General features: G+C 22.3%; 7 protein-coding genes across 7 annotated transcripts; 4 read left to right on the top strand and 3 right to left on the bottom strand. All coding sequences in view use genetic code 6, as the record gives it.

Moving 5' to 3' along the window:
* Window positions 1-618: 618 nt before the first annotated feature.
* On the bottom strand, window positions 619-1,218 carry TTHERM_00483520 (2OG-Fe(II) oxygenase family oxidoreductase; the record flags this gene model as incomplete). The annotated part of the gene is made up of 1 exon (XM_001017465.1): window positions 619-1,218. The coding sequence occupies one exon, from the start codon at window positions 1,216-1,218 to the stop codon at window positions 619-621; it is 600 nt and encodes a 199-aa protein (XP_001017465.1).
* A 1,249-nt stretch (window positions 1,219-2,467) lies between these two features.
* TTHERM_00483530 (Serine/Threonine kinase domain protein) lies at window positions 2,468-7,933 on the top strand (the record flags this gene model as incomplete). The annotated part of the gene is made up of 5 exons (XM_001017466.2): window positions 2,468-2,827; window positions 3,403-3,822; window positions 3,893-5,728; window positions 6,604-6,929; window positions 7,699-7,933. 5 exons carry the CDS (start codon window positions 2,468-2,470, stop codon window positions 7,931-7,933), a joined length of 3,177 nt encoding a protein of 1,058 aa, XP_001017466.2.
* A 492-nt stretch (window positions 7,934-8,425) lies between these two features.
* TTHERM_00483540 (hypothetical protein) lies at window positions 8,426-8,641 on the bottom strand (the record flags this gene model as incomplete). The annotated part of the gene is made up of 1 exon (XM_001017467.1): window positions 8,426-8,641. The coding sequence occupies one exon, from the start codon at window positions 8,639-8,641 to the stop codon at window positions 8,426-8,428; it is 216 nt and encodes a 71-aa protein (XP_001017467.1).
* A 3,047-nt stretch (window positions 8,642-11,688) lies between these two features.
* TTHERM_00483550 (hypothetical protein) lies at window positions 11,689-12,738 on the top strand (the record flags this gene model as incomplete). Its single annotated transcript, XM_001017468.1, has 1 exon — window positions 11,689-12,738. The coding sequence occupies one exon, from the start codon at window positions 11,689-11,691 to the stop codon at window positions 12,736-12,738; it is 1,050 nt and encodes a 349-aa protein (XP_001017468.1).
* Window positions 12,739-14,137: 1,399 nt separating this feature from the next.
* Window positions 14,138-14,810, bottom strand: TTHERM_00483570 (hypothetical protein; the record flags this gene model as incomplete). The annotated part of the gene is made up of 2 exons (XM_001017470.1): window positions 14,138-14,396; window positions 14,785-14,810. 2 exons carry the CDS (start codon window positions 14,808-14,810, stop codon window positions 14,138-14,140), a joined length of 285 nt encoding a protein of 94 aa, XP_001017470.1.
* A 2,928-nt stretch (window positions 14,811-17,738) lies between these two features.
* Window positions 17,739-18,905, top strand: TTHERM_00483580 (Tim17/tim22/tim23/pmp24 family protein; the record flags this gene model as incomplete). Its single annotated transcript, XM_001017471.2, has 5 exons — window positions 17,739-17,922; window positions 18,242-18,340; window positions 18,488-18,571; window positions 18,628-18,749; window positions 18,804-18,905. 5 exons carry the CDS (start codon window positions 17,739-17,741, stop codon window positions 18,903-18,905), a joined length of 591 nt encoding a protein of 196 aa, XP_001017471.2.
* A 1,506-nt stretch (window positions 18,906-20,411) lies between these two features.
* Window positions 20,412-21,620, top strand: TTHERM_00483590 (import inner membrane translocase protein; the record flags this gene model as incomplete). Its single annotated transcript, XM_001017472.3, has 5 exons — window positions 20,412-20,511; window positions 20,669-20,746; window positions 20,931-21,052; window positions 21,231-21,414; window positions 21,520-21,620. The coding sequence occupies 5 exons, from the start codon at window positions 20,412-20,414 to the stop codon at window positions 21,618-21,620; spliced, it is 585 nt and encodes a 194-aa protein (XP_001017472.1).
* Window positions 21,621-21,676: the final 56 nt, after the last annotated feature.

Genomic DNA, 21,676 nt, shown 5'->3' on the forward strand with positions numbered 1-21,676 from the left:
CCATAAATAAATACTTGGTAAGGTTTATTTTTATATTGGCTCACAAAAGTATTCTTATTTTTTTAAATATAATTTAATCTTATTTTTTGAGAAAAAATTTTTTATGTAACTGGCCTTAATTAATGATAATTCATGGTAAAAAATTATTATCGCAATAAATAAAAATATGAAATAAATTATTTTAAAAATCAGCAAATTAACAATTAAAATTTTAAAGTAGCAACAATAAATAATATGAATTAAATCAGTTTATAATAATTAATGTTGTATAAGCATTAGCAAAATATAAAAAATTAAAAATAAAAAGTAAGAAATATAGTAAAAAATAATTAATAAAAGAATTTAAGCAATTTTTAAGGAAATAGATTTTGTTAAATTTTATTGTTTTTGCTAATAAATAGGCAAAATTAAACTATTTTACTATATTTAAACATAAATTTAGGCATAAAGTTACAAATTAAAAATGAAGTAGATTTTTTCAAGTTAATTTAAGTTTTAAATAAGATTCCATTTTTTTATCTCTAAAAAAAATTCCTTTGAGATATTTTTTATATAAAATTCTATTTATTAAGACTTAGGAGGTATTTTTTCTCAATCCATTTTTTTCAAGATAAGATATCAAGCATCAACTAAAGCTTTTCTGAAAGTCAAAGAAACTCTTGTACTCCTCTAAATAGTCTTTCCATCTATTTTGTCTGATTTTCTAGAAGGAATTGAATGCTTAAATAAATATCTTGCTTTATCTTCTAAGATCAGTATACTTCTTCTTTTCAGGTATAAATCAATTTCTGTCTCACCATAAGTTAATTTCATTATGCAGCCAGATCCAAGTGATACAGAAAAGATTGTTTCACCAAAAATATCAGTCTTATCAATATGTGGATTGATACCCTAACCTGGTAAATACTCGTTAATAATCATTTAATCTGGCATAACTTTTATAACTTTATCATCTATCAGTCTTTAGCAGAAATTGATTGCGTACTTAGGTAGCACTCCTAAAAACATATTTTTATCAATAGATTTTATAGAATAATCATACTTGTATCCATAATGTTAAGTTCTCCTTTTTAATTGTGTATTCCACTCATTCTGATATATTTCTTTGAATATGAAAACCTCCTCTTCTTCTGTTAATATTGAGTCGATGTATCTCAAACCCTATACCTAATCGAATGTCTATGCTGAATCAAAAAGTTTTTGTTTTTAGTCATCCATTTTTTTATTTGTTTTCGTTGTTTAAATTGATAATTCTAAAAAACCTTTTTAAATTATTCATTATCTTAATTTTTTTATTAAGTAGACATTATAAAATGAATGATACAAAATTAATCTAGATTTTAAAGATTTTTCAAATTTCAAATATAAAGGAGGGATATTTTGATATTATTAAATTAGAAGCTGAATTCCAATAAATAAATAAATTCTACATTTTAATTTAAATAATAATAGCAAAAATCTAATTTTCTTTTATTTTAGAAAATAATAACAAATTTTAATGATTTATTTATTTTCTTTCTTTTTAATAAAAAAAAAATAATTGATAATATTTGAATATTTTAGAATATTTATCAGGAATCGGATACACAACAAAATTATTTTTATAATTTAAAAATGCTAAATATCTCCTTATTTTTAAGCTTACAAAAGTATATATATGAAACAAATATTTATGTAATAATTGAAATTATTCTCATAAAAAAAAATTATTTAAATAATCTTTGTTAAAATATCATTAAAAAATTAATTAATTCATTTATAAATTAAAAAAATTTCAATTACTTTTTTAAACTGCGAATAGCAATTTTAAATAATTCCTGATTTAATTAGTTGAATTTATAATTTTATATTTTATTTTTAATTGTCTCTTCTTATTTGATTTGTTTTGATTACATATTTGTTTGATTTATCTTTTTACATTTAAATTTAGAAGATTTATCACTTTTAATTAGAAAATAAATTAGCACTCATTATTGCTAGACAGTCGAATATTAAAGTATCTTAGAAATTTGTTTATAAAAAAGAACTGTTTTGTCAAAATATAGGTTATTTTTTGAGATTGATATAGATTTTACTTTAAGTAACAAAATTGAGTAGATAGTAAATGAAAAGATTAGTAAAGGATTTTTCTGAAGTTTATTTAATAATGTTTTTGAAAATAACAAATTTTATTAATTTATCATTTATAATAAAAGATTAATAAGACGTGGAAGTATTCCTTAAATATTTTTTAGGTAGATTATGAATAAACATAACAGTAACTAACTTGGATAACTCTAAAGAAAGATTTTAAAAAGTTGCTTAGTTGGATTATAAAAATAATATTTATAATTTTATAAAGAGTATTTTTTAATATATTTTTAGTTTTTACTTGCTTAAATAATTTGGATTGAATGTAGCAAAATTTTAGAATCAATAGAAAAGTATGAGTGAGTGAGTGAGTGAGTGAGTATGCATCAAAAAATATATGAAATTTATAAAGATGAAATAATTTATATGTTAATTATAATGTAAAAAGTGTTAATCGAAGCAATAAAATAACAATGAATCTAGCATGCATGCGTGCAAGCAAGCAAACAAGCAAACAAATAATAATGAAGAAAAAGCTAAGAAATAAATAAAGAAATAAATTATTCAAGCAAGTTGGTTTGAAGAAAAAAAATAAAAAATCAAAGAAAAAGAAAAACCATTGGTAATATTATTACAAATTTTATAATAATAATTCGTCAAAAAAGCAAAAGAAACAAGATTTTTTCGATACCTAAATATAAATACAGTTTATCAGTAAATGCTACATGAATAACTCGAGATTCTATCCAAAGAGAAGGTAAAAATTAAGGATAAATCGAAGAGTTTTTTATGAAATTTAGGATGCTTTTTTATTTTTTCCTGCTTAAACCAACTTGAAAGCTTTTTAAGCAACCTGCTTCATTTTTTTTAAGGTTGTGTTTACCATTTTTGAATAGCTTCAAACATGATCTGTTAAGAAAAATAAACGACATTTTTAGAAATTAAATTCGTTCTGAAAAAAGGTGTGTCTCGAAAAACTTGTAATTAAAATGCAAATAGAATATAAATGACATAATTTTTAATTTTAAACGAATATTTAAAAAAATAAAGTCAATTAAGCACTCCAAATTTTAGCTTAATTCAAAGTTTTACCTTTTAAAAGGAGTGTTTTAAGTGCCCTGTTTATAAGCTAGTTTAGAGTGATTTATTCTCAGTTTTTTATAAAAGAGTGTTCTAAAATAGCTTTTATTTAGCAAGCAAGTTAGCTGCTCTTTCGTTTGTTCATTAGTGGTGGAAGTAGATAAGCATTTTAAATTTTATTTAAAGTCTTCTCAAATGAAAAAGTTTTAGTTTTAATTTCGTTAAATACCAATTATTCCATTATCTTATTAGATTTATGAGAATAACTTCATACAGTTGCAGAAGATTGGCTAAGGAGGATTCGCGAGTGTATATCGTGTTGTGCATAAGATAGACGATACTGAATATGCTGTGAAATAAATTCATCTCAAGATCAAAGATATTAAAGAAGACTTGCAGAAGCATTACGAAAAGCTTATTAGAGAAGCTAGGTATTTAGCTTAGGTGAATCATCCAAACGTGATCCGCTATTTTCATAGTTGGATTGAAGTCACTGAAAAAAAGAAATCCTAAAAATAAGAAGAGTAGAAGAGATAAACATTGGAATTAAGCAGTTCATTTGCAAAGAAGAAGAAAAGCAAGGACAATAACAATGTCTCTCCTAGCAAAAAAGACAAGAAAGAAGACAAATAGTTAGCCATTCAATCAAACTAAGCTAATTTAAAGCAGCAAGTAAAATAAAATATTCATAAATATCATATATAGTGATATCATCATCATTCTATATAAAAAAAATTAATAGCCTGCAAATAGCAATAATCCAGCTGGATAAAACCAATAAAAAGTAGTTGATAGCAATAAAGGAGGCATTAGCTAGGTAGCCAGCGTGTAAAATAAAAATAGCGATGCTACTAACATTCATATTTAGGCTTAGACAAACAATTAAAAAGGTAAATAACAGCAGTAGTAGTAGGTAAATTAGGGAAAACAAACTTAGTAGATTTAGTTAAACAATTAAGATTAAAGTGATGAGGATAACAATGAAGATTCAAACACATTTTATTTTGAGGATGAATTTGATAATGAAGTTGTTTTCATCGAAGAAAATTCAAAGTCAATAAAACAAGATGAGAGTCAATAGGAGAATTCACATTCTTCAGGAAATAACTTAAATCAAAGTAACATAAAAAGTAATAATGATATGAGCGACTAATCTCCTATTCCTAATCCAAATGTAGCAAGTAAATAAAAACCCTCATAGATAAAAATTTTTAATAATAATTCAAATGGCAACTCAGCAGAAATACCAAACACTAAAAAATCTTCAAAGGATATCAAAAAGCTTTCAGAATTTTCATCCGCCATGCATGGAAACAATAATGAAGAAAGCCAAGAAAACGATAGTTAGTCATTCAATAAGGGATAATCCGATTTTTAGTTAGTATTTGAAAGCTATTCTGAGAAATCGAAATCTGATTTGAAGGACGAATGCAAACAAATAGCTCCAGATAATAACAATTAAAATACTAGTAAACTCGTATAAAATAAAAAGTAGGATTAAGGAGAAAAAAAAAATATAAATAAATGTAATAACAATAATAATTAAAATAAAAATCAAATTTTAGAAACTAAAAAGCAGGAATAAAATGCAAATTGTGCCATCAACAACAAAAACAACAAAAATAGCCATGACATATTAAAGAATAATTAGATTAGTTAGCAAACTTAAAACAACAACAACAACAACAAAAATCAGTTATAATAGAACTAATAGTAGAATCAAGCAAATTCTATTAGCAATACAAAGTCGTATGAGAGAAGAAAGAACAAATCGATGGACTATTTGACCATAGATTAAAAGCAAAGGGAGTTTCAATTAGATAAATATGATGAAATAATTTTTTATCTACAAACTGAATTATGCCATTAAACTCTTGCTGAATACATAACGAATAGAAATAAAAAATTGTTTTCTTAGCAGTAATTTAATTAAAATCTAAGCATTAAAAATAGCTGTGCAAATATTAGTAATAACAGCAATATAAAAAATCAGAATCTCTGTCTTTAGTCTACATAATCAATGTTCAATATGAATGAAAGCAACAGTTTTAGTGGTTAATAAAATAGTATTAATAATAATTTAAATTAAAATAATCTAATGCATCCAACTTTGACTTATTCAAATTCTTGTAACTGCAGTGATCCCTTTGATATCCTCACATTTGAATATAAACAACAAGCTATAGCAATTTTAAAAGAAATAATAAAAGGATTGTATCACATTCACCACATCTGCAAGATGGTGCATAGAGATTTAAAGCCTCACAATATTTTTTTAACAGATAACATGCAAGTAAAAATTGGAGACTTCGGGCTAGTAAAAAAATTATCAAAATTGATCAATCCAAACTAAAAAATATAATACAACGATCATTAATTGTACGGTAAAAAGCTTGGAAATGATAATTCTGGAATGAAACAGACTTCCACCAACAATTCATTTTCTGGGGCTTCAACTTCTCCGTCGGAAACTAATTCTGGCTATCATGACAAGCTGCCCTTTTATTTACCAAAAGAAGAAATCACTTCCACTTGTGGTACAGCAACTTACGCTTCTCCAGAGTAGCTGTCTCAAAAGGTAAAATTTAAAATGAAAAAAATATATGTGGTGGTATTTAGCAATTTTAAATTCATTAAAAGTTGTATAGATTTTTTCTATGGTAGAATCCATTATTCTATATTGTGTGGTAAAATCAAATAATCTCATTTAAGCAGGGCAGGGTTACTAGTTTACTGTTTACAATATTAATTTTATTTAATCGATTATTTTTTTAGAACTAGTAAGTGATCAACTAATATTTATTTATTTATTAATTGGTATTAATTTTTAAAATTATTACTGCCAGGTTAAGTGATTGATATAAATTAAACAACAATTCGTGAGGTGATTAAGTTATAATTCAACTAAGCTTATATAATTACTTTCGAAGGACACAAATATCCACACAAATTTTAAATTATAAAAAGTATTTTTTCTAAAAAAGAAAGTGCGCATTAAAGCACATTTTCAGGTAAATAAAACTACCTATTAAAAAAATAGGATCTTTGAAAATAATATTTACAATCGCATTTCTGCTGCTAGATTAGTGTGTATAATCTAAATATTTTTATATACTATGGATGGATATATCATTTGTTTTCTAGAAGATCTTTTGAAAAAATTGATTAATAAATAGATATTTTGGATTACTGCATCTATAACATTATTTCCATGAAAATTGGATACTTAAATCTTATAAAATACTAATAGAAAATTAGAGCGCGAATTTTATTTTGTATAATATTAATCAAAATACAATACCCAAATTCAGGCTTACTCTCTGATATCAGATTCTTATTTTTATTTCCTACTTTTTTGGAAAAAAAAAGAGAAGCAATATCTTATAATAAAAATGAATTTATAAAACCAATTTTAACAAAGTTTAATTTTTAAATCAAAATATTTTTAAATAGGCTGAGTTTTTTGATCACAGAGCAGATATATATAGCTTGGGGATTATCATTCTTTAGCTCTTTCACCCAATGAATACTTCTATGGAACTAGTAAAAACGATACAAAACTGCAAGAAAGGAGAGCTTCCTAAGCATTTTTGTGCCAAGTTCCCTCGCCTTGCTGAGATTATTAAGGACAGTCTTTCTAATGACCCTCAGAAAAGACCTCTACTTTCAAAAATAGAGCAAACTTTGTAAGAAATGGAAATGATGGAGAGTTAAGTGCATTGTGAAATATTGGGAAAGCTAATGATAACTTTCGAATCAGAAACCACACAAAGCGTCAAGTAAAATTTTATCAAATAATATTAAAAATAAATGTTCGCTAACAAACACTATTGAAACTTTTTCAAATCAAAACTATTTTGGATAAAGTTATAAATAAATAACAAAATTCGAAAGATTGATTACAAATATTTATTACAAACGTAATATTAAATTAAGTATTATAAGCGGTTAAAATCAATAAAGAGATTACTAGTAACAGTTTTTTCAAAAGATACGCAATTAATTTAAGAATTATTTACATAACAGTGGTAAATTTACGTTCTACAAGAATTAAATTACTTATTTATTTATAAATTTGAAAAGTAGAAAATGTAAAGTCTCCTACCAAATTATTAAAAAGAATATAAATTAATTTAAAAATAGTATATAAACAGTGATAATATCTTTAGATAACTTACTGTTTTCTAATCTCCAACATCTACTTTAAATATTAAAACTTTTTATAGATTTAGTAATTAAAAAAATGTAAATCCACTAACTAAATTACTATCAAACAAAAAGCAAACATTTACTTAATTAATAAAAAAAGTAAGTTTGTCTTTACAAAATTTTAACATTCATAGATTACTCATTCAGAATTAATTTTAAATTTACATAGATCTGTAAATAAATAAAAAATTAACTAGTATTTTTATCTATTGAGCCAAGTTTTTTCTATTTTAGATGCTTGGACAGTTAGATAAAATAAAAAATTTACAATTCTAGCATTCATTTATCATTTTAATTCACTGATTCGATTTTTAAATTGGACCATTTTTAATATATTAGATTCGTAAAAGTAATCCGCAATTCGCTCTATTTTTATAAAAATGAGACCATCCAGAAGGCTGAAAACGTTTATAACATATAAGAGTGTACATTCAGACTAGTGATGGGATAGCATGGAAATGTGGAAGAAATAGCAGTCTAGCATCCCATACAGTAGAATTTTTCAATCCGCGCAATTTAAATTGATAAAAACCAGCTGCTGATTCAAAAACTGTAAAAGTACTCAATTTTTTGAGTTGGCATTCAAAATCTAAAAATAAAAATTTAATCAATAAAAAAATTGATAAGATTTGAATTGTAAAATTTATTTATTTATAATCTGAATGAAGATATCGCGTAGTCAATAGACGCTGATCTTGAAGTGATTGATTATAAATTTAAATAATTCAAATTGACTCATATAATTAAAACCTCCCTACCACCTATAAAACAAAAGTATTTATTTAAAAAGTTGAACAAAATGGAAATAGGTTAATTAATTACATACTCACTAAGGAGAGAAGTCTATTCTTCTACATTAAACACAAACTAATTAATAAACTAATGACATAATTATTATATTTATACTTTGAATATGTTAACCTTCTTTTTTATTCGTAATTTATTTATCGCTTGCTTGGTTTCCTTGATTAAATTATTAATTAATTAATTTTATCTTTTTTCAACCACTCAATATTAATTTAATAAATCTCTACTTTTTGACATTACAATAATAAGTGTTTATATCTCACTAACTTAAAAAAGTACTCACATTGATTGATTAATTTATTGTTGTTTGATTTTGACCACTCTTACTCTCCAACCACATATCTTCAAAAGCAACTTTTTACTGAAGCTAGATTTTTTTTTTTTCATTCAAAAAGAAGTAGACAGTAAATAAATTTAAAAAAGCATTTTTTTAGCTTTACGTTTCAGTTCTTAACACTTTTGAATTCTCTTACATAGACCACAATTTTATGTTATGCAAATATTGTAGTTATTTAAGTTTTGAATATGTATGATATCAGTTTAAGTAATAAAAGAGGAGAAATCAAAAATAGACTTTAGTTTATTATGTATGAATGAATGCCAAATTTACTTATAAAAACTTTTTTTATCAATCAGAAATAGTAACACTTATGTATTCTGAGATTCTTAAATATTTGATTTAAGTAAAAAAGTAAAGCATATTACATATTAAGTAAATATTTGAGCTTAAGATATATATAATATTAGGTAGTGATAAGCAAATCAAATCAAATCTAAAACTCTTAAATAAAACTAAAGAAGAAAGATCTGTAGGATATTAACATTATTTGTACTTACTTTTAAACGAACAAGAATAGAAAACAGCTTCTTTCAGTAAAAACTAATAAGCGTACATATTTTTGAGCTTAAAATAAAAATAAATATCTTCATTCCATTAATTATTTTTAGATGAAAAATAATTCATGAGCTAGAAAAATTGAAGATGACAGACATAATTTTCTCAAAATGCATCATTAGACAGACAATTCATTTTAAGGAAATTGAAAAACTTATCAATAAGAATATTTCTGATGAAATATTAAAGTACCTTTGTTATCCATCTGTAAAAAAAAAAAAATGCAAAACAAATCAAGTATTCTGTAATATTCTTAATAATTCTATTCAAAATACGTAAAAATTAATACAACCTAGGTAAGAAAAAATTGTACGCGTATAATAAAATCTAACGCTCTAATCAAAATTAATAAATTTGATTAATGCTTCTCTATTACATAAATTGATAGATTTTTAATTTGTGATATCTATTTGAGTAAATGCTCAATTATAAATAAAAAACAAATAAACAGACAGATTGAGTGAGTACTATTAATATTAATTTGGATATTTTTTTAATTAGTAAAGGATAACCTGTTAAAGTAATTTATTTTAAATTTTACATCAATATAATTAGGCTAATTTACATAAATCACTTCTTATAAATAGTTAAAAATTATCAATTTTCCAGTAGTTATTATCAACATTTTCAAAAAGATTTTTGATTTAATTCTGCAATTTTAAATAGAGTTGAAGACTTAAGGTATCTGGTGTATATCTATCTCTATTTTTTTATGCCTTTTTTATTATTGTAGGGGAATAATTTTGAATTGATTAACCAAATAATCTAAATACGAGTAGATAGATAGATAGATCTCATTATTATTTAAGTCTGATAATTAAATATTTAAAATGCAACTTGCCATTAATATTGATGTTTTATGCAATATTATATAGATCAAATAAAATTTAAAAGAATCAATTTAGATTTACTAAAATAGGAGTTCAGAGTGAATCCAATTTCTTTGTTATTTACTTAGTTTATTTACTTTGTTATTTTATATATTCTTTTATTGATTAAAGTACAAATTTGAATTTATTTACTATTTAATTAATTTACTTTCCTCAAAATCATCATCTTACTTCAAATATATTTATTTACATAGTTAAACCTTTAAGGAAAACGAAAATTAAATGACCAAGTTTATAAATTTGTTAAATAGTCTTTCTTTTTTTTTTCACGCAATTTTGATAATCAAATAATGACTTTTGTTTATTTATTATTATTTTTTTTTCTATTCTCTAAACAAATTGAAAAAATATGAAATCAGAATTAGCTTATTCTCCCTAGTAAATGATTGGCCAGACAGTATTTTTTAAGTGTGTAAAACCTTTAAATAGAATTACAAACATGTAAAAAGTAATAATTTTAACTTCCTCAATTTTTTGAAATCAGTCTAGTGAAGTATCTCTCTATTTATGAAAAGGGGGTAAGTTATTCATTAAATTTGAAATAAATAAAACAAACAAACAAATTAATATATAAATAATTAATATATCCTAGTTAATTGAGATAGAAAATCTATAGAAGTGCTTACTAACAATCGAAAAAAATATCTATCAGAAATTTACAAAGTAAAAGTGATAAATTCGCTCATGATTAATTAACTTGTCGATTCCATAAATAAAGTAGACCAAAGCGTCGCTTTTAAGAAATATTTTTCTCTCTTTTGCTTAAGTGTATATGAATGAGTGAGCTGTAAATTGCTATGACTGTTCTTAGTAGAGAATATATTTTTAATTTAATAATAATTCTATATAGAATGTATTTAATGAGTATTAGAATCAAATTTTTGAAATCAAATTTCCATTTAATGAATTGTAAACCCTTCCTTGATTATTTTTAATCTGGGAAATGCGATACTTTACTACATTTAATTTTAAGGATCTATTTTTGATTAATAATTAATTAGCAATTAGTTTGTATTTTTATTAATTTTTATGTATCAAATCTTTTATTTAACTTTGTATAATTCATTTATTTAATCCAAGTAACATCAATCCCTGATCAGTGTGTGTGTGTGTGTGTGTCTGTGTTTGGTGTGAATATTAAATTTACTTTATCCTTTTTTATTTTCACAAGAAAGCAGTCTTCTCAACAAAAATTAAGATTTTTCTAGAAGTACACTATTAATCTACAAAGTAAATAAACTAACGTAGATATTCTCAAAATAAATTTAATTGATGCAAAATACTACTTAATTAAAATTTCTATATGCATTATTGCTAAAGCATAATGCTTTCGAGGTAAATCTAAATTATTTTTATCATAAGAAATCATTTGTCAGAATTAGTTGATATTGCAAAAATAAATTACGATGAGTGGCTATACTTTATTATAAAGGGAACATCTTAACTTTTTTGATATAAATAAAAACTAAGGTTTGTTTGTAAGAATAAATTAATTAAATAAGACTTATGTCATTTATTGATTGATTGATTCATTGATTTCTTTTCAAAATTATAAAAAAAGCAGATTTAAGTCTTTGACGTAGAGATTTGTGTATAATTAAATTAAAATCAAAAAAAAATAAAAAAAAACAAATTAAATCAAAAAACAATAAAAAGTGAAAATCCATTCACTTTCTAATTAAAAGTATAGAAAATCTTAAAAACTCGGCTTCTTCATAAACAAACTAGCAAAATAAAATGAGCTACTATACCAATACCATGAATGCTTCTACCAATGATTGCTTTGCTGCTTACAATCAAAACGAATACAGATTCAATCCTCAATACGAGATGAATTATTAACAATAACAAAACAACAATCTTAACAACACCTGTTTGCAAGGCGAATCCTTCCAAGCTCAACAACAACAATACGCTTCAACAGCAACTCCTTACTACTACTAAGAATAGCAAATTTAATACTATGCTCAATATCATGAGTAGCCTGAGTAAATTTACTATAACTATACTTAACAATAATAACCTAATGATCAATGCTTCAATCATTTATACCACTAATCACACTAACAAGTTGTCTACCCTAATCCTACTTTGGAATAGTAGAATTTCTTCAAATAAGAGGCTATTAACACTAAGGAGGAATTCGAGAATAGCTGCCATGAATCAGACAATGCTGAAAACCAATCCATCACCTATTCTCCTAACTCCCCTAATCCTCTTAGAGAATCAAATTCTTCCCTTACTTGCTCACCTTCTTCCATCAACCTCAAAACCGAAGAAATTCTTCCCCTGTCTCCCAAATTACCCCAAAGAAAGAATGCAAGCAAAAAGTCAGCTGCTAACAAATTAGCAGCATAGGTCTCTGAGTCAAGCCAATCTCTTGAAAAAACCAAATAGTCCATCAGCAAGAATAACATTCGTAATTTCTTAACTCCAATTGTTAGAATGAGATCTGGTTTTGTTGATTACCAATTATTAGAAAAGGAAAAGCTCACAACCTTATAGTATGATGCCTTCTTAAAGTAACATTTCTATGTCCCTGGCCAAACCAGATTAAACATCCGCCAAACCATCTTTGACTCTCTTCTTGACCCCTAAGAAAAGAGCCAAATGAAGGAAAAGAAGGTCTTCGCTTTAACCGTCATCAAGAAAATTCAAGAATAATTCTTGAGACTTATCATTGAAAAGAGATCTACCTTCAATCAACAAGAATTCAAGTAATAATTCGAATGGATTAATGGTATTAACGAAACCCTCACTGAGTTCCTTAACTCCATCTCTAATTGATTAAAAAGTATAAATGAATAATTGAATGAATAAATAAATGACTCAATATTTATCATAAATCTAAATTAAATTTCTCTCAAAAATAAATTATCCCAAAACTCTATTAAAAACCTATCAAAAAGCTTTGAATTATCTAAAACTAAAATCGTCAGCCTAATCAGATAGATAATAAGTAGCATTCTAACACAGACAGTAATTAAGTGTTGAATTTCTTATCACAAATCCTCTCTAAAATCAAATTAGTATCTAAATATATAAAAACAAACAAACAAAAAACCCTCTCTCTCAAAAAAAAATCAAATCGAATCCTAAAATATTAATTGTATTTAACCTCTCTCTCAAAAAATAAGTAAATAAATAAATTAATCATAGAACTTTATAATCTCTATTAAAATAACTCTAAACTCAAAAAAATAAACTATCTCTCAAAATTAAAATATGTATTTTTATATTCCATATCTCTCCTAAATAAGTTAATCTATATTATAAACAACTAATAAATTCCTCTTCATTTATAAACAATCAATCGAGTTTCATCTTCCACTCACTCTTTTTTTGCTTCAGTATTTATTTACGCTACTAAAACAAAAAATATACAAAATTACTATGAATAGATATTTTAGAAAAAAAACAAAATGTTGATTAAATTTGAGAATAACTTAAAGCAAATTTTATTTGCTTCCTTTGATTAGTTCCAAGATTAATTTAAATTTTTTAGTTGTCATCCTATAATAATTAAAAAATTATTTATCAAATAAATGCCTTAAATGATTTTCCTCAGAAATTTATCAGATTTAGATGTAATGAATATTTTCATCATTTAATATTTTCCTTTAATGCTTAGTTAGTTAATTATTTTGTCTATATTTATTAGATTTATGATGTAAATAAATCAAATAAAAATTAAAAATTTCAAACACCAAATAATAATCTATTTTATTCAATTTGACATTTTTTTAATTCTTTATTAAACGATGAAAAGAATATTGGTAAATCATACAAAAATGTAACCAAAATAATTCTTTTTCTTTTTAAAGTTGGTAAAAAACTAATTATGAATTGCTATTAAAAGCAAGTTTTAGTGTAATAATTTTAATTTTTGGTAATTATTTAATTAATTGTTATCACATTTTTAGGTAAACAAAATACTTATTAATTGAAAATATGAGTGAAAAAGTTAAAGAAATCAAATCTATTTCTCATTTAGATTGCTCAAATAAATATTGAGCAGATTCTAATTTTGAGTATTTACCTAAAAATAAAAATAATTATTTAAACTATATTTTTATTAGAAATATTATTTGTATATTAGAAATAATAATTCTTATTCCATGCTAATTCGACTGATTTATTTTTCCCCATAATTAAATTTATCAATATAAAATTAAAATGTCTTTTCTCAACAAAACTTCTTTTTAACCTTTTAAAATTTGCAAAAAACATTGTACTTGCTAACGAGCTTTTTATACATGCATGTTTAATATTCGATTATGCAAAGGCACATTTCTTTTAAATTGTTTTACTAAGACACATTTTGCAAATGTTACAAAATTTTTTCAGGTAGGAAGAATTTTTTACATTTAGAAACCTGAAGAGAAAGTTAGCCAAGTAAAAGAAAGTAAAGAGGGGAAAATTTGGCCAAACAAACAAACAAACATCTAAAAATAAATTTTATAATCATAAAAAAAAGCAAGTCATTAAATATTTGAATGTGTAATCAAAAAATATATTTAGTCTATTTATATTAATATTTATAAAATTTATTAATTATGAGAATTGATTGTACTTCATCTTGTATTTTTTTTATTTCTTTGATTTTAATGTATTTTTTTTGAATTTTTTCCCTTTCTTTCCTAAAGGAAAAATTTTTTTTATAAATAAATGATTTTTATTTCAGCCATTTAAAATAAATTTAATTTAGAAGACTTTTGAATAAAATGTATCAAGAAAAGGTTAAATTTTTCAAAATAAATATGGTTATTTATTTCAGCTAGATGCTCATTTTTTAAATGATTTATTTATTTATTTTTGAAAAACAAACATGACCTTACTTTCTTTCTTGTGTTGTCCATGCAAATTAAAAAAAATTTTGAAAAATGATGTCATTCTTTGAATTACAGATTTTTGTTCAATTTGTACACTCCCTTTTCAGAATTAAGCAGTTCGTTTTAGTCAACCTGCGTTTGATTGATTTGATATCAAACATATTTCTATTCCTATCCTGTATCTTGATTTACATTAATTTAGAGAAGAGATAAAACTTTTTTAATAAATTTGGCTCAATAACTATTTCAAAAAAAATAGAAGATATTATTATTTATAAATAATTTGTAAGTATTTGTTAATCTACATCATTTAAGAATAGATTTAATCTATGAATTCTAGTTTATAATTGACTAGTCATCTCATTTTATTATAAATTATTAGCAAATTTGCTTACACTCTTAATAATTTTTTCGAGATATTAATTTTTTCCAAACAATTTTACATGAATTTATGGTAATGTAAATACATTCAAACAATTTTTATTTTACAGTTAAATTCATTTGTAAGTTAAAATAGAAATAAAATACACTTAGAAAAATATTTATTTATTTATTTATTACTACATACATATAATCTACCTAATTCTGTCTATTCATTCAAGGTAGAATTAATACTATTTTGTATGGTCCTTAAACATTTTTTAATCAATTAATAAAAGCTTGAATAAAACTTTCATTCCTTTTTTCTCAATTTTGATTTTTCAAAGAAGATTTATTAACAATGTCGCTTTAAATTATTTTTTAATTTGATTAATAACAACCGAGTCAACTAAATTAAAACTGAGAAAGTTTCACGCAAAATAATAATAGCAATGTTAATAGACTTGAATTAAATAATAAAACTATTATGGAAAATTTTATTTTTAAAGGAATTAAGTCAATAGAACATAATTATTTATAAATGTAGCGATTACACAACATTCTTATAATAGACTCTTCATTATAAAAAAGATTTTTTTTTTTTGATCAGAAATATCTAGAAATATTTTTATAATAGACGTTTGAAATAATAAGTAGACGCATATAGAAAGTTAAGTAAGAAGGTTAAAGAAATTTATATCTAATTTTTTAATAATGTAAAAATTTAATGAGCTAATTATTAGTTAATTAATTGCAAACTTTAAAAGATTATTAAAATATTTAATTTGTTTTACATCTATTTTAGGCTATGTTTACATTAACAAATTATATTTTAATCTTAATTTTTTTACGCTTATTTAAATATACTACTGATTAAATTATTTATTTCTTTTTTTAAATGAGCTTTTTTGTGGTTTTTTTAGTAATAAAGCAATTACTTTAATTTAATTTACACAAATAATAAAATAAAAACAGATTTTATTATTAATAAAAGAGTAATCTGTTTTAGACTATGTTTACATATACAAATTATATTTTAATTTGATTTTTTTTTAGCATATTAAAGTAAAGTACTGATTAAATTATTCATTTCTTTTTTAAAAGAGCTTTTTTGTGGTGTTTTTCATAATAAAATAAATACTTTAATTTAGTTTACACAAATAAGAAAATTAAAAATAGATTTTATTTATTATCAATAAATTAGTAATTTTTAACAATATATAATATATAATGCTCAATAATCTTATTTTTTGTAGCATTTCTTAATAATTTAAGCTTTAAATTTTGAAATTTGTTATAATAAAAAACAATTCTCTTACATCTAAATTTATAGTATCAATCACCTAATCAAAATTATCTTTAAGAATATTGGAAAATTTTATCTAATCATTTTTTATTTACTATCAAAAGCATAAACTTCTTAAAAATAGTGATTGACAAAATTTTTAAAATTCTTTAATCGCTTTGTAATTAATTTATTATTAACTTACTTTATTTAATTAGAGACTAGAATGTTGTCAGAAAATTGCATTAATTTAAATCTATTTTTTGTTAAATTGAATCAAATAAATATTTTTTAATCAAAAGAAAATCTTTATTAAAATCATTTTTTTATTTTTGCTTTATTATTTATTACATAATTTCACATTAACATAAAAAATGAATCAAATTGTTGTTTTTATTCTTTAAATATTCAACCAAAGACTTTGAAATAAATCTATCTTACTATTTTAAAAATTAGCTGATTATTAAATTTATACTACAGCAGCAGTTAAATATAATAATTAAACAAATATATTTGTTTTATTATTATGCATTAAATTATAAATAAATTCATTTTCTAAGCATAATTAGAAATTTTGTAATATAAAAATTGAAATATTGTTTAATATCAAAATATTATTGAATGCAATTTTAAAATAAATAAAAAACAAATTTATTTGAAATAAATTTAGCAGCTTACCATTTTAAAAATTAACTGATTATAAAATTTATACTACAACAACATATTAATATAATAATTAAGCAAATATTTATGCTTTTATTATTATGCATTAAATTATAAATAAATTCATTTTCTAAGCAGTTAGGTAGAAACATCAAAATTTTGTAAGATAAAAATTGAAATACTAATTTTAATTTAAATTTTATTGAATGTAATTTTACAAAAATTAAATAATCAAATTTATTTGAAATAAATTTAGCAGCTTACCATTTTAAAAATTAACTAATTATAAAATCTATACTCAGCAGCAGATTAATATAATAATTAAGCAAATATATATGCTTTTATTATTATGCATTAAATTATAAATAAATTCATTTTCTAAGCAGTTAGGTAGAAACATGAAAATTTTGTAAGATAAAAATTGAAATACTAATTTTAATTTTAATTTTATTGAATGTAATTTTATAATAAATAATAAATTAACAAATTAACAAATTAAATTTTTCATTTTTTAAAATGTTTATGGGAGATTTTGAATAAATTCTAACAAGTATAAAAAGTTGATAGTTAAAATAAAACATTTAAGATTTTTACAACTAAGTATTGATTGATTAGTTTTTGAGCTATAAAAATACTAATTTAATTTAATGTGTGAGAATTACTTTTTTAATATTTTAGTTAATTAGATTATTTTAATTTTCATACAAAAATTTATAACTAAGAAAAGCAAGAAAAAATTTGCTTAATTAGGATAAGAATATTCAAAGTAAAAAACAAGCAAATTAATTTAGTTAGCAAATTACGGAAGGGTTAATACATAATAGGGAGCAAGTAACTAGTTTAATAGAATTAGCTTTAATAAAATATTTTAGAATTATATCTCTTTATATGAAATAAGTTTGAATTAAGTTATTTTTTTAGATTTACAATAATAATATATGCATGCATAATATATAAATGATTATATAAATAGATTATTAAACAAAATTCAAAAAAAGCCAATGAAATGCAAGTGAAATATTAAAATGTTTTATGATTAAAAATATTCCTATAAAGATGATTTGATTTGATTGTCTGTTAAATAGAAATGTTTTCATTAAATTATACAATTCAAAAATTTAATTTTTAGTTAATATTTTAAATACTATAGTGTAATAATAAAAATCCTATCTATTTGAATTTATAAATGCTGTAGGAGGTGGTTATGCTGTTGGTTTGATGGCTGGAGGCGGACTAGGATTTATGACAGGTAATTAATCAATCAATAAATATACCTTTTAGACTATTTTATACTTTGTTTTAAAAAATGCTTAATCAATCAAATAAATAAATAAATTAGCTGATATATACAAACAATTTATGAATTTATTTATTTACTTTAATTTTATATTTTTAGGCTTCCTGAAATATTCTGGAATGACATCAGAAAGAATTAGCAGTGGAATTGTTCACCTCAAATATGTAGGAGCTGATTATGGAAGTAAAATATAGATTAATTTTGACTTATTTGAGTAAGGCATTTTCATAATATAAAAGATTTATTTGCTAAATTTAATGGTGTATTTATGACATACAGATATGGACTTTAAAACTATTGCTAATTTGATGACATTGTTAGTATATTTTTAAGTTTTCCTTTAACAGCAACGACTTTATCAGTAATATATTTCCCTCATTAAACTGTTAAATATTAATTATATAAAAATAAATAGCTCAGATAAGGAGTTAAATAAGCTTTGGCAAATGGAGTGAGATCTTCAATATTTGCTGTTGTTATATTTGGTTATATTGGTTATACTAGCTACTCCAAATGATAATAATGTTTTAATTGTAATTAAAAACCTATTTATAAAATCTTAATTTAAGTATTTTAAATTTTTAAAATATTAATTATAATATTCTCTTAATCAATAAATCAATCAATCAATCAAGATAACTAATTTTTTTTTTCTTAATTTAAAAACCTTTCATGTATTTATTCTTCAATTTCTTTAAAGTATTTTATTTCCTTTTAAATCAATTTTATTTGTTGATTAAATGTTAATTTAACAGCTTTTTTTAAACAAAAATTATTTTGTTTACTTTTGAATTTTCTTTGTAAGAATAATTTTAGTTCTACTTTTTTAAAACAAATTCCAAAAAAAAAAATTAGTTCATCAACAAAAAAACAAATAATAAAATAAATAAATAAGTAAATATATATACTGAGCCTCAAAAAAAAAAATTGAGGATATGAAATGAAATCTATCTTATGATAACTTGATAATTTTTTCTAAAAAATTATTTATGATTGAGATTTTTCAACAAAAAAGTTTATTTAAAAACCCCCCTTTAGTTTGGTTAAATTAATTTTAAAAATAACATCAACAACATATTTTCATTTAAATAAAGAAGTAAATAACTTTTTAAATTATAAAATAAAATTTAAATATTTATTTTACTGATTGTTTATTTATTTATTTTGAATTTAGAAATAAAATAAATTAATTTGAAAATAAATATTAAAATTTAAAATGAAATTCAAAATATAAAATAGAAAAGATATTTTTGAAATCTTCTTATTTTCTTAAAATGAATAATTAAATAACTTTAAAATAAAATGCTTAGAAATAACTTGAATATTTAAATTAATAAAAAATTTAACATGTTTAAAAGATTCAAAGATTTTAAAAATTTAGTAAATTAATTTTTAAAGGAAATTTTACTGTTATTAAGTTTAAATAAAAAATTTTAAAATGGAATCTTTTTAGAAAGTATAAAATGTTTAAATTATTTTAAAAATTAGAGTGAGTATAAATAAGATTTAAAAATGTTAGTAAATAATTAAAAGTAAATTTCTTGTAAATAACTATGGATGGAATTTTCTAAGTAAAATAATAAAAGAATCTTCTAGAAGTGAATAGTTAGTTAATTTGTATGTTTGAATCAAAATTATTATAAATTTAAAGAAATTTTATTTGAGGTGAAACCAATCAATCAAAAAATAAATGAATTTATTAATTAATAAATTATGAGTACATTCTTTCATATTCAATACATGGAAGATATCTAAATCAATAGCTAATTGAAAAAATAGAAAAAGAAAGAAAGATAGAAAGAATGACAGATAGAATTAATTTGCAATTTTAACTTTAATTATCATATCTAAGAGCTTGTTTATCTTTGATATTATCAAGTTTTTAATTAAAAATATATCTTAATAGCTAATTAAAGTTTTCTATTAATCAAAAATACCAAAAACAATACAAACAACTAAAAATTCACTTTTTGAAAAGTAAAACTTTAAATTATAATTAATTTGATTAGTAAAGCTAGTTAAAATGATTGGAGAAAAGCCTTGCCCTTATAGAATTATTGACGATATTGGAGGTGCCTATTCAATGGGTGCTTTTGCTGGTTGCATCATGTATTTCATTAAAGGTATTTGATTATCTATTATTCTGCTTTTAAATAAATAAATAAATATTTGTAAATTTAGATAAAGTAGCAAAAAATAGAATTAAGATGACTTGATTTACTGTTTTAAATTATATTCATTTATTTAATTATCTAAGAAAACATTTATTTATACAAATAGGTATGTATTACGCCCCTTCTTCTGAACGTTTCTCCCAGGGATTCGATCTTCTTAGAAAAAGAGCCCCTATTTTAGGAGGTATTTTTAATTACATTTATCAACTCATAAATACTTAAAAATAACTTCTTCTGAAAGATTTTTAGCACTAAAAGCTTCTTACAAGATTCTAAACTATTATGAAGTTGAGCTTTTAGATTATATTAGATATTTAAACTGATTACTTTTGCAAGAAAAAACTAATTTTTTAAATGAAAATATTTAGGTAATTTCGCTATGTGGGGTGCTTTGTTCACAATTTCAGAATGCGGATTGATTCATGTTAGATAAGTAGAAGATAACTGGAATAAAGTTGCTGGTGGTTTCATTACCGGTGCAATGTTATCAGTAATAAATATTCATTTGATTAGCAGCAACTCATTAATTAATTCTTTAATTTTCATTTGAGCATAAAATAACAATGAAAAAAATAAATAGCCCTCTCTAAATAATAGGAGGAGATAAAAATTAATTAAAATTTTAAAAGCGAATAATATTTAATAATTTAACTGTTTATATTTAATAGATTAGAGGTGGATATAGATAGGCACTCTAGTAAGGTATTTTTGGTGGCATATTTTTAGGGTGCTTCGCATTTATTGAAATGGCTATGATGAAGATGTAGAGAAAAGCCTAATTATAACAAATGGAACATGACTTAAATATGTAGATGGAATAATAACTTAGTTAATTAAAAGAATAAAGACCAGGTAATAAATAAATAAATGAATAAATAAATAAATATATTTTCACAATTAATTATTCAAATAGCTTAACAGTATTTAATTAATTAATTTATTTTAAAAAATAAATAGATATATACGCTGAAATTGAAAGATAATAAGAATTAAGAAAGAAAAGAACCCAAGATTAAACCTCAAATAATAACAGTGGAAAGGTCTTAGCTTTCTCTTGAAAAAAAAAATCAAAGCTAAATTTTATTTAAAATTTTACTACAATAAAAAAGAAAGC

Source organism: Tetrahymena thermophila (assembly GCF_000189635.1).
Source record: "Tetrahymena thermophila SB210 genomic scaffold scf_8254611, whole genome shotgun sequence".
NCBI lineage: Eukaryota > Ciliophora > Oligohymenophorea > Hymenostomatida > Tetrahymenidae > Tetrahymena > Tetrahymena thermophila.